We start from the raw sequence: 13,349 nt of genomic DNA, 5'->3' as shown, positions 1-13,349 counted from the left end.
ATTTACTACAGGGGACACGGCACACAGCATCCACCAAAACGAGATTTCTTTAGTTTGGCCGGGCTGCGGGTCTATCACCCCCCATATTAAGCTGAGGGCCAAAGCGAGAGTTACATGTGGTTAGATTAAAGAACACTGGGGCTGTCTACAAGACGGGTCAGAGCCGTCTCTATTTCCTGAGGTCCTTTAACATCTGCCGGACGATGCTGAGGATGTTCTATGAGTCGGTGGTGCCCAGTGCTATCGTGTTTTCTGTTGTGTGCTGGGGCAGCAGGCTGAGGGTAGCAGACACCAACTGAAACAACAAACTCATTCGTAAGGCCATTGATGTTGTGGAGGTGGAACTGGACTCTCTGACGGTGGTGTCTGAAAAGAGGATGTTGTCCAAGTTGCATGCCATCTTGGACAATGTCTCCCATCCACTCCATAAGGTACTGGTTAGGCATAGGAGTACACTCAGCCAGAGACTCATTCCACTGAGATGTAAACCTGAGCGTCATAGGAAGTCATTCCTGCCTGTGGCCATCAAACTTTTCAACTCCTCCCTCAGAGTTTCAGACATCCTGAGCCAATAGGCTGGTCCTGCGCTGGTTTCCACTTACCCCTAGACATTGATTGAGCTTGTTTCTTATTATTGATTATTATTCCTACACTTCTATGTTTATTTTTGTTAACCTGCTTTATATGTGTATTTGTATTATTGATACTGTTTTGCTTATTTTACTAATAAACGCCTTTAGCTAAAATGATAGATTTCCCTTATCTGATCTGGTTGTGTGAGAAACCAGAAAGACAGGCAGCAGAAATGGATGTTGACGAGTTTCTGTTAAGTCCAGACTTTGTGGCATTAAAGAAGGCTAAAAAGTCTGAGTTTTGGGAAATGGTGGAGTCCTTCGAATTCAAGGAGGTTAAGAAAGGGATGATGATGGCAGAGATGCAACGTAAGATAGCTGAACATTATGTCACGATGCAGATATTCAAGGCAGAGTTGTTAGAACACTTTCCTGTAGGGAAAAAGTGGCCGTGAACCAGAAGTGGCCTAGAGATAAGTGGGTGGTGTTGTTACAAAGTGTACTTAAAAGGAAGGCTCAACGTGCATATGCAGTGTTGTCTATGGAGGCTGCAGAGGATTATGAGGAAGCAAAACTGGCTATCCTTCAGGCCTATGAGCTGGTACCTGAAGCCTATAGACAAGAGTTCAGGGACTTAAGGAAGCAGTGGAATCAGATGTTCACAGAGGTTACATACGACAAGTGTGTGTACTTTGACCGTTGGTGCGCTGCAGAAGGGGTTGAGGAGGATTTCTACTGCCTACGAAAGATGATCCTGATTGAAGAATTAAAAGATTGTGTTCCGGATAATGTCCGGAGATACCTGAACGAGAAGAAGAATAAGTCCATATCAGAATCTGCCAAGCTAGCAGATGAATACGCCTTAACCCATCAAATGAAATTTTCCCCAAATAAGTGCTACCACAGGAGTAGTAGGGGTGGTAGAGAAAGCCTAACGGCTAAGTCTGAGACTAAGCCGGGGTCTACCGGAAAAGACAAGGAGGAAAAGCCGTCTGGCAGGTCTCCTAGCGGTGTGTGTTATAACAGTGGGAAATCTGGCCACATAGCATCTAAGTGCTTTGCTCCAAAGAAGGAGACGGGGAAAGGAAAGGCGACCGCGCCGACGGGCTGTGTTAAGCCGGTTGAAATGCCGTTAAAAGAGGAGCTAAACCGAGTTCAGGAGGGATGTGAGAAATCCCTTTCAACCGGGTTGGTACCTGTGAGGGAGGGGTCACCCCCAGTGCCAGTAAGAATCTAGAGAGACACTGGGGCTTTTTAGTCCTTAATCCTAAGCAGAGCATTGGAATTCAATAGTGAGGCAGATACTGGTGACGTGAACGTGATAGAAGGGGTTGGAAAAGGAACTGAGGCCATACCGTTACATAAAGTATTTCTGAAGAGTGACCTGGTATCTGGACCAGTCATGACAGGGGTACGGGCTGCACTCCCGATACCCCATGTAGATGTCTTACTCGGGAATGACCTGGCCGGGGGGGATGTCTCCTCTGCAGTTCAGCTCACGAGTAAGCCTGCCAGGACTGAGCCCCCGCCCATAGTTCCTGAATTTAATCCCGCAGGTGCAGTCACCAGAAGAATGTCGAGGAAAGCTGTTAAGACAACCCCTGATTTAGCCGAGTCCAACCTTGATTTAGCAGAGACATTTTTACCAGCCTTGTACCAGGAGAGGTTGGAGGGTGGTAAAACGGAGAATAGTGGGGCTAAGGAAAGTAAGGGAGACAAAGCAGAGTCAGTGTTGTCAAGGAACAGAATCTTGAAATTGGCCCGTAAGATACCCCTGGGTGGACATTTTGGAGTGAGCAAGGAATTTATGGAGGCACAGAGCCAAGATGAGGAACAGATGTGGCAGTTAGAAGGTCCAGGGTTGGACACGGATGATGTATCTGGATTGATAGAGCTGGTTGTAGTTGAAGAATTTAAATGTGTTCTCAATAATGCAAAGGCTTTCTGAGATAATAAGGATGCCGCTACCTTGAGGGAGTCCGCTGGGTTAGCAGACGAGGTTGTTTTAACCTGCAAGGTTGAGTTTACTCCAGATGGGTGTTGCCCAGAGAATAACTGGGAGGATCAGGGGAACTTGGAATTTGAAACTGGGACTGGTATTGAAAGCCTAGAAGAGGCAGTTGTCCCATTGGCCTGTGTTCAGGTTACTGAACCTTGTGTGGAGACTCAGGAAAGGTCTGAAATGTCTGATTTGATTAAAAAGGAATGCAATCCTTTTGGGTCAGATGCACTTGGTTCAGTGAAGAAAGGGTTAAACTTGGCACCAGTAGAGAGTGAGGATTCTCAGTCATGTGTATTAAAAGTCAGTGATGAGATAAAAGCTGGTGAGATGGATGTTATTGGAGATACTGAGCGAAAAAGTGTTATTCGACTTTTGAATAAAGTAAATGTAAAGTCGGGTTTGGTTCCAGGACTGTTGTGCAAAGGGAAGGGACCGTTAACTAAACAATGGTTTGTTAACAAGATGTTTGTTTTGAAATTTAAGGATAAACAACTTGGTGATGTTGCTCAAGTATGTGATTTGGAGAGGCAGAACTTAAAGTGTTGTTTTGGCCCAGAGAGACCATCTGCTAGTGTCATCAAGGAAACTAATCAAATTAAAGATCCTGAAGATAAAATTAATGACCTGCTTAAAATTAATGAGTGGTGTGGAAGTTCAGAAAATGGGCTTAGTTTAGAAAACATCGGTGATAAGCTTTGTTTTTCTGGACGAAGCTTGTGAAAGTTAAAGATGATATCATAGTAGGTTGACTGAAAGTTAGGTTTAGAAGTAAAATAGAGATTACTATTTGAACAATCTTCTGTAATGTACTACATTATAATCACACATGTCGTGGTTCACTCTTTGTGATATACACCTAAGCTAAGAACTAACTCCACTGTAGAAAAAGAATTACTGTCACTTACCCTGGCATTACAGCATTTTGAGGTCTACATTTGACCAGCATAGATACCAGTGATAGTTTATACTGATCACAACCCCTTGGTATTTTTGACAAACATGAAGAATAAAAATAGATGGTTATTAAATTGGAGTCTGTTGTTACAAGAATTTGATATTAAAATACAAAATGTAAAGGGAAATGACAATGTAATTGCTGATTGTTTATCCAGGTGATAATTTGAAAGTATACCTGTGTTATCCTTGTAGTTAAAGACCACTTCTGTATTAGATTAGACTCTGTAATGTGCTTTACTAGTGAATTTTCAACCCGGTGAAGATTCTTTGAAGGGTGGGGGTGTTATGTGTGCTGAACAGTCCTGATGGAAATGGGGTCCAGAGCTGACCCTTCCCCCCCCCTTTGAGGACTATGCTGCTAATGAGAGTGAGAGAGAGATGAAGAACAGAGCTAGAGATATCTGCTACAGATAAGAGAGAGACGACTGATTTATGTATTACGGCTGCTTCACTGATGGACATGTAAACGAAACCTTTTGCTGCAGGGACACTTCTTTGCTCGTTAACATTCCTGAAGAGACAGCAGGAGTGGCCTAGTTTGATGGACATAGACATATTGAGTTGATGGATGGCTGATACCCCGTCAGTGGGGATAAAAGACGGGTCTGGGGAGACACTCCTCAGACACACCAGTGGACACTGACCGAGTGTTGTGCACCCACAGGGTGGGGGCTTAGAGGACCGAATCAGAAGATCAGTCACAAAGGCTCACAGTGTGACGGCAGGGCTGGTGGGGACTTGTGTGTGTGTCCAGTCATGCCAGGGTGATGAGTCCACCACTGAAGAACAGTCTAGCTGAGAACGGAGGGGTCATAACCGAATGACCACAATGGTACAACGGAATAAGAAGACAACAGAAGGTTTGCCTGCTGCAGCTGCCCAATCTCTTGGTCGCTTTCTCCCCCCCTCTCTCTCTCTCTCTCTCCAATTGCAGCACAGCAACAGCTACCTCAGCATGGACGAACTGAACTGAACTTTATATTCTCTTATGACTATTCATTTACCCCTAGATATTGATAGAGCTTGTTTATTATTGCTAACCTGTTTTATATGTATATTTGCATTATTGATACTCTTTGGCTTATTTTACTAATAAACACCTTTAGTTAAAGTACCACCAGACACCAACGTATCCGTCCATTTCTGCTGGTCTGTTAACCCAGTTACTGGGTACGTAACAGCATACTTTACTTAGTATTATTTAATTATTTATGGTTTCATATTGCTATATTTCCTGTTTTTGGTTGGTGCGACTGTCACGAAACCCAATTTCTCAGGAACAATAAAGTATGTCTGTGTCTGATTACTGAGTTAATTGCTTACCACATTCACAGCAGGTGAACGGACACTCCCCGGTAAGAACTCAATGATGCACACTTGGTCGATTTGGCTGAGAAAATCTTTTCCCGAAGTCTGAGCAGGTGATCAGCCTCTACCCAGTGTGAATTCGCTGATGTACCTTCAGCTTAGATGACCGAGTGAATCCCTTCCCACAGTCTGAGCAGGTGAATGGCCGCTCCCCGGTGTGAATTCGCTGGTGTGCCAGTAGGTCGGATGACCGAGTGAATCCCTTCCCACAGACTGAGCAGGTGAATGACCTCTCTCCAGTGTGAACTCTCTGATGTACCTTCAGTTGAGATGATTCAGTGAATCCCTTCCCACAGTCTGAGCAGGTGAACAGCCACTGACCAGTGTGAACTGACTGGTGTCTCAGTAACTGAGATGACCGGGTAAATCCCTTCCCACAGACTGAGCAAGTGTACAGCCTCTCCCCAGTGTGAACTGACTGGTGTACCTTCAGCTGGGATGAGCAAATGAATCCTTTCCCACAGTCAGAGCAGGTGAACGGCCTCTCCCCGGTGTGAACTCGCTGATGCACCTTCAGTTGGGATAAGCAAGTGAATCCCTTCCCACAGTCTGAACAGGTGAACGGCCTCTCCCCGGTGTGAATTTGCTGGTGTGCCATTAGGTTAGATGACCGAGTGAATCCCTTCCCACAGTCTGAGCAAGTGAATGGCCTCTCCCCGGTGTGAACTCGCTGATGTACCTTCAGTTGGGATGACCGAGTGAATCTCTTCCCACAGTTCGAGCAGGTGAACGGCCGCTCCCCAGTGTGAACTCGTCGGTGTGCCATTAGGGCGGACGACTGAGTGAATCCCTTCCCACAGTCTGAGCAGATGAATGGCCGCTCTCTGGTGTGAACTCGCTGGTGAGCCATTAGGTTAGATGACAAAATGAATCTTTCCCCACAAATTCAGCAGATGAAGAGCTTCTGCCCAGTGTGATCTGACTAGTGTGTCCACAGGTGGGAAGACAACTGGATCCTTTCTCACAAACAGAACAGGTGAACGGCCTTGTCCCAGTGCGAACTTGCTGATGTACCTTCAATTGAAATGACCGAGTAAATCCCTCGCCACAGTCTGAGCAGGAAGGATAATCGAGTGAATCCCTTGCTCCACTTCTTAAATATCAAAAGAGACAGCAAAACGTGTGTGTTATGTTATACATTCCCGTAGACAAATTCCTTGTCATTTTTAACCTGTGAAAAGATTTACAAAATCCATCAATTGGTGTAGAACAACATTTCAGCTGAGATCACTTGAGTTGTCAAGGTGTGTTCTGACATCACACTGTTACAGTGAAGTTTAACCCAATTTGGAGAGAGAAATCACCTTCTAACTGGGCACAGTGCAGGTATCTGGAATGACCATTAAACTCTCTGATGCTCTTCCTGTCTCTATAAGAATGGGTCATCTCTGCCATCTCCAATCTGTGACCTGCCTCAGTTTGACTCTCTCGATTGGTATTATTCCCTGTTCCCACTGAGCTGCATGGATTCCTCCCCCACAGTAACTGAAACACTCTCACACAAATAGCCGGCAGTGCATTCCACGCACCCACCACTCTCTGTGTAAAAAAACTTACCCCTCACATCCCCTCGGTATATATTTCTAAGCACCTTAAAACTATGTCCCCTCGTGTTAGTGATTTCAGCCCTGGGAATAAACCTCTGGATATCCACATGATCAATACCCCTCATCAGCTTATACACCTAAAAATGCTCTAAACATAAAAAATTAAATTATACATTGCTTTGTGCATTTGTCAGAAGTATACAACATTATGAGGGTAAAGATAGGTTAAATGGAAGGAGGATTTTCCACTGAGGTTGGGTGCAATGATAACCAGAAGTCATACGTAAGTGGAGAAGGTGAAAATTTAATGGGAACATTTGGAAAAGCTCTTTACTGAAATGGTTGTGAGAGGGTGGAATGAGATGTCAGCACAAGTGGTGAATATGAGCTCGGTTTCACCATTTAAAAGAAGTTTGGATGGGAGTGTGGATGGTAGGGGTATGGAGGGCGATGGTCCCAGTGCAGGTAGTTGCACAGCTTAAATGTTTTTTTCAGCATTGACTAGATGGGCCAAATAGCCTATTTCTCTACTGAACTTCTCCATGTTTCTGTGACAGAGAAGCTGTTGAAGCTTGTTTGGAAGGGAAAAGGGAGGAGTGACAACGGAGCAGCAATGGCTGGAGTTTCTGGGAGCATTTTGGAAGCTGAGTCATCGATGCATCCCAAAGAAGTGGAAGCATTGGAAAGGCAGGAGGACACAACCGTGGCTGAAATGAGAAGCCAAAGACAACATAAAAGCCAAAGAGAGGGGAAAACAAAAGAGCAAACATTATTTGGAAGCTTTTAGAACCTAACAGAAGACAACTAAAAAAAAGTCAGATGAGCGCAGGAAGTGGAATTATGATTTGTAGTCATTAATGAGTCTTGGCAGCACCCAACAGTCTGAGGCATTTAGAGGAACAAAATATCCAGGGCCTCAATATTTCCTGAAAATCAAGGTTCCCTGCACTGGTTACGTTTCAACTTTTATGTTTTTAGGCACATACAAACTCTACACTCTCAAAATTTCACTTCTCAATGCCTCCCACTTACCAAGTACTCCTTTGCCAGGAAACAGACTGTCCCAAGCCACACTTGTCAGATCCTTCCTGATACCATCAAAATTGACTTTTCTCCAATTTAGAATCTCAACCCGTGGTCCAGACCTCTCTTTCTCTATCTTTATTTTGAATTTCATGGCATTATGATCACTAATTTCTGTCACAGGCCCTGATCATTTCCTAACAGCTTATTGCACACTTCTACGTCAGGAATTTTACATACTGATTAAGGGCACATTTGAGAAACTCTACCCCATCTACCCCTTTTACACTATTCGAGTCCCAATCAATACAGGTAGTCCCTGAGTTACAAATGTCCGACTTACGAGCAACTTGTACTTACGAACCGAGGAAGGAGAATGCAGTCCACCATTTTAAGTCATTGCCTCTAACACTGTGTTGAGTGTTTAACTTTGTATTGGGCTTAAATTTTTCTTAGTAAGATTTACCCTGACACCACAAACCCCTCCCACCATTCCTGTCAGCTGGTGGCGCAGTCAGCTCAGCACTGGGCTAGAGAACGGAGGTTCTCGAGTTTGTTTTAGTGACAGACTGCTCCCGTGCCGGGTTGATGTCGATCCAGTGACTCCCGTACCCTCCATGCAGGGTTGATGTTGAGCTCGCGACTCGACCTTGTAAAAAAAACACTGCCACCTCCAGTTTAAATTCCCACACAGAACATTGTGGAGGATCAAATACCCAAACCGAGCACAGCCCCCACTTGTCCCATTTAACCTGTCTCAGTGTACAGTTTAGGACCTGGGGAATTTAGTGTTGCAGTTCTTTGGACCCAGTGGAGCTTTGGAGCTGACAGAGGTCAGCACCCACCGCCTGCAGAGTTTCTGTTCCACTGACAGCAAGCAATCGCACTTGAAAATAAAGTGTGAATAAGAAAGCATTTGGAAAGAGGTGAAATGCCATCCGTCACTGGAAAAGCATTAGGCTACAGTCGGTCAACTATTGTAACAATTTTAAATGATAATGGATAAAGTGAGAATAATGGAGCATGTGAAAGTCCCTGCCCCGATGAAAGCTATAATTATTACTAAGCCACACAATAGTTTAATTATTGGAATACATACTTATAAGTGTTTTATATACATAGAAAAGTAAAATATATACTGTATACTAAGACAAACGTTTGACTAACTGACACTAAATAATACCGGATGTACTTGTTCCAACATACGTACAAATCTGGCTTAAAGACGGACTCAGGAATGGAACTCATATGTAACCCGGGGACTGCCTGTATATCAAAAGTTAAAATCCCTTACTGAATCAACTTTTCTTTCTTGGCATGGTCTGCAATCTCTCTACAAATTTGTTCCTCTAAATCCCTCAGACTATTGGGTGTAAACAAGTTCCAATAATGTCTATAATATCATAATTCCCTTTCCTGAGCTCATCGGGCTTTCCTACGATGCTTCTTGCATTGTGATATACACAGCTCAGCACATTCATCGTACCATGCTGAACCATGACTTCAATGTTTGACTAAATGAGACTCACCAAACTTTCTCCTGACTGAATCAATGGAAACTCTGAGTCAGGAGTGTTCTCTCGTTGATGCTCTCAGTCCTCGCGCTGGTTCACTTGTTGCTGTTCCCGTCTTCAGCCGTTGTTTGCTTCCAGTTGGGGCCTTTCTTCCAATAGACCTCTCACCGCAGGTCGAACTTTAACCAGAGAGATAATAAAGCACATTAACAATAAAAAGGAGAACCAAACATTTCTGCTTAATATTACTAAGAACAAAACTCACTGAAAGTTAAAAGTTGAATGCAGATATAATGATCTCAGCAAACAATCTTTTATTGTCCCTTACACGTCACAAAAAGATATGGGATAAGGAGCAATCATTCAGTCAGGAACAGAAGTAGATGATTCAATCAATCTGGTCTGCCCCACCATTCAACCATGGTTAATTTTTATTCCAACACAATATTCCTGCCTTCTTCCTGTAACCCTGCAGCTACTTAGCCATCTGGAATATATCAATCTCTGTCATAAATATACCTCAACCAACCTCTGCTGCAACAAATTCCACAGATCAGACATCTGTTGGACAAAACGTTTTTCTCAGTTTTAAAGGGAAGCATCTTTATTCTGAGATTATGCTCTCATATCACAGACTCTCTGTCTAATGGAAACATCCTCTCCATGTCCACTGTAACCAGGCTTTTCAGCATTCTGTAGTTTTACTTAAGCATACATCCCTCCACCACTCCCACTGTCTCTCTGAACTCCATTGAGCACAGGTCCAGAACCATCAAATGCTCCTCATACATAAAGCCGATCATTCATGTGAAACTTGTTGGCAACAATTGCACTGAACACATTTCCAGGAAAAACAGACAAATTGGTACCAGGTTAATTGATAGGGAAAGTTGTGCTTTCTTCACTGTTGTACCAGCACAGAACGAGCCATTTCCATTCCCAGGTTAAATCAGGTCCATATTGGAAAATATAGACCAGTCCAGGATTAATGTAATAAAAAGAAGCTGGAATTACCAGAAATGCTCAGCAGGTAAGGAACAGCTGTGGGGAGAGGACAAACTTTACAATTCAGGTTAATAACGTTTCATCAGAATGTCTTCAAACGTTTTCAGTTTTTAGTGCAGATCTCCAGCAACTTGAGATTCTGCTTGACTTGCACCGAGTGGCCAACAGGTGACAGTGGGGGGGGGAATTTCTAAACACAGTTTGAACACCAAACTCGCAGGTCTATTTTTCCTGTTGTTATCACAGAACAGCCCATTTACTCATGGCCACTCCTCAGATTAGCAGTCAATGCTTCCAGAGGAACTCCAGAAACTAACATCTGATCCTACAACAGAAGTACTTGCTCAACACCCCATAAGCCCAAGCAGCTCGATTCCTGGGTCCATTTTACCTGGATCAAAAACTGAATCCAACAAAATCAAGAACCCAACCTCACAGATCGCACACTGGGTAGTGCAGTCCAGGATTTCCCCGCAACCAATGTGCAGCTGCTCAAAATTTCTGCTTCATTGCAGACGGAGGACCATCCAGCCCCTTCTGCAGAAGCACTAACTGAAGTCAAAGCCATCACAGGACTAGGGTCCAAGCACCAACTCTCCCAGTACTCCTTGCTGACTGTAATACAATGAAATGTGTCAGCCCGTCACTGTTCATAAACGAGCACCTCCACACCAATGCACAACAGAACTGGGACCTGATGACCCTCCGGCATTCCAGCTAACAAAAAGTGATTTTGGAAATAACTCAGTGAGGTGAAAGGTGTAAAAGAATAGTTCACAATGAAGACTATGGTTAGAAGGATTGCTGATATATATCACTGAAAAGGGGAGTGATACAGGGTGGACCAAGTTTGACCCAGATAGTTGATGCATATTACTGAAGCTGGAGGCAGAGAGACTGGACAGAGGTTGAACAAGATGGGCAGGGAATGAGCAGTTCAATGCAATACGCAATATAGAAGAAAAATAATCATAAAAATAAATAACTAAATCAATTACAGTATACATATATCTGGGAACATTATAAAATGACCTGGATGAGGAAGTGAAGGGATATGTTAGTAAATTTGCTGATGACACAAAGCTTGGGGGTGTTGTGGATAGTGTGGAAAGTGTTAGATCTTTACAGCGGGCACCGAAAGCATGCAAAACCAGGCTGAGGGGTCGCAATTGGAGTTCAACCCGGATAAGTTTGAAGTTGTTCATTTTGTTTGGTCAAACGTGATGGCAGAATATAGCATTAATGGTAAGGCTCATGGCAGTGTGGAGGATCAGCGGGATCTTGAGGTCCGAGTCCATAGGACACTCAAAGCTGCGACGCAGGTTGACTCTCTGTTTAAGACGATGTATATTGCATTGACCTTCATTAATCGTGGGAATGCAATTAGAAGTGTGAGGTAATGTTGCAGCCATACAGGACCCTGGTCACACGCAACTGTGCTCAATTCTGGTCGCCTTACTACAGGAAGAATGTGGAAACCTTAGAAAGAGTGCAAAGGAGGTTTACAAGGATGTTGCCTGGATTGGGGAGCATGCCTTATGAGAATAGGTGGAGTGAACTCGGCCATTTCTACTTGGAGTGACGGAGGATAAGAGGTGACCTGATAGAGATGTATAAGATTATGAGAGGCATAGGTTGTGTTCAAAGGTTCAATGTCCATTTGGCAATCAGATGGCAGAGGGGAAGAAACTGTTTCTGAATCACTGAGTGTGTGCCTTCAGGCTTCTGTACCTCGCTATCTGATGGTAAAATTGAGAAAAGGGCAGCCCTGGGTGCTGGAGTTCCTTAACAATGGACGCTGCCTTCTGACACACTGCTTCTAATCCTCTGGTAATCATATAAACATCTATCCAGAGAAAACAACATGAGATTGTCCAACCTCCCGTTACAGCTCATGCCCTCTAATCCAGACACTATCCTGGTAAACCTCTTCTGCGCCCTCTCCAAAGCCCCGACATCCTTCCGAGAATGGGGGCGACCAGAACTGTATGAAACACTCCAGATGTACTCTAACTAGTTTTTTAAAGCTGCAACACAACTTCCCGACTTTTGAACTCAGTGCTTCAACTAATAAAGACAACCATGTCATTTGCCTTCTTAACCACCCGATCAATCTGTGCAGTCTCTTTCAGGGAGCCATGAACTTGGAGTCTAAGATCCCTCTGATCATCGACACTGTGTAGTGTTTTGCATTTTACAGTGTACTGTCTCATACCTTCAACCTACCGAGTTGCCAAGATGATCATCACTAATCAAATCTCACTGAGATTTCTCAGGTCCTGTTGAATCTATTGCCAAGTGCACAAGTACGGGAAGGTACAGGTACAGAGAAACACTGACTTGTAGCAGCATCACAGGCAAGTACATTCAGATAACACAGAGAACAGCAAATATACAATTCTCTGTCAGTAACAAGATAGAAACATGTTTTACTTCATCCTGCTAAGAGGACCAGAACAACGGGCTGAGCGGCGGCTCATCTCAGACGGTTCGGTGAGAAGGTCTCACAACCCAGACCGACCCCGGCAGATTCTGTGAAGGAAGTGAGGCGAGGCAGCCAGTTCGGGAAAGTTCATCCCCTCCCCCTTCAGGATTCACCGATCACCTTGTGTTTCTCTCTCCCTTCCCCTCCCCCATCTTTTATTCTCCAGTCCTGCCGAAGGGTTTCGGCCGGTTATGTCGACTGTATTCTTCCCCTAGATGCTGCCCGGCCTGCTGAGTTCCTCCAGCATTTTGTGCGCTTTGCTCCCATTCCCAACATCTGCAGGCTTTATCTTGCTTGAGTTCTGGAAAGTTAACTCACTACACACCGTCAGACCTCCCCGCTCGGAACCGGCTTCAATACTCACCGAACGTAAATTGTTGGTGTTGCCCCGCAGAGAATAATCCGCCTCCGGCTCCCGTCCAAAGGGGCGAGAACCCCCTCCCGATCCCGAACACACCGCCGACCGACTTCCACAAAGAACGAAAAAACAACACTGCCTTTCCCGGGACTGTGAGCATGCGCAGTGTGCTCATTGCGTTACAGTCGTTGGGCGGAGCCTCGGAATCAAATCCGCAGATGCTGCTGATCTGCGGTAAAACAGGATCACGTGACTCGCTGACTGTGTCTCCTCCTTCACACATTGCCCTACCCACCGCCTCATTTCCCAAATTATTTCATTATTTCCCTATATTATTTCCATATTTACACCAGACACGTATTTAGTTTTTCCCTCTATGTCTTCCCTGATCTCTTTTCAGCCACCCCCAGGTCATAGAGTTCTCAGAGTTATAATTTCGATTCCCATCCCGTCCCGACACACAATTCAGGACCACACAGGAAATGTGCAGATTTCATTTAAATCAGTCTATGTTTATA

The 13,349-nt window shown here is 44.4% G+C and overlaps 1 protein-coding gene across 7 annotated transcripts in view; it reads right to left on the bottom strand.

The window, feature by feature from the left end:
* Positions 1 to 12,978, bottom strand: part of LOC132389738 (zinc finger protein 214-like) — a 32,465-nt gene extending 19,487 nt beyond the window's left edge. For 6 of the 7 annotated variants that reach the window (XM_059962307.1, XM_059962306.1, XM_059962309.1 and 3 more), the window contains exons 1-2: positions 8,999 to 9,449; positions 4,855 to 6,070 (exon numbers count right to left, since the gene is read on the bottom strand). In XM_059962307.1, coding sequence (XP_059818290.1) covers positions 4,964 to 5,749 — 786 coding nt within the window. In that variant the 5' untranslated portion in view covers positions 5,750 to 6,070; positions 8,999 to 9,449 and the 3' untranslated portion in view covers positions 4,855 to 4,963. Of the gene's footprint in view, positions 1 to 4,854; positions 6,071 to 8,998; positions 9,450 to 12,837 lie in introns of those variants that run through there. The other variant, XM_059962304.1, reaches the window with a different exon arrangement.
* Positions 12,979 to 13,349: the final 371 nt, after the last annotated feature.

This window comes from Hypanus sabinus, unplaced genomic scaffold (assembly GCF_030144855.1).
Source record: "Hypanus sabinus isolate sHypSab1 unplaced genomic scaffold, sHypSab1.hap1 scaffold_644, whole genome shotgun sequence".
NCBI classification, from domain to species: Eukaryota; Metazoa; Chordata; class Chondrichthyes; order Myliobatiformes; family Dasyatidae; genus Hypanus; species Hypanus sabinus.
This window is presented reverse-complemented; position numbering and strand designations above follow the sequence as displayed.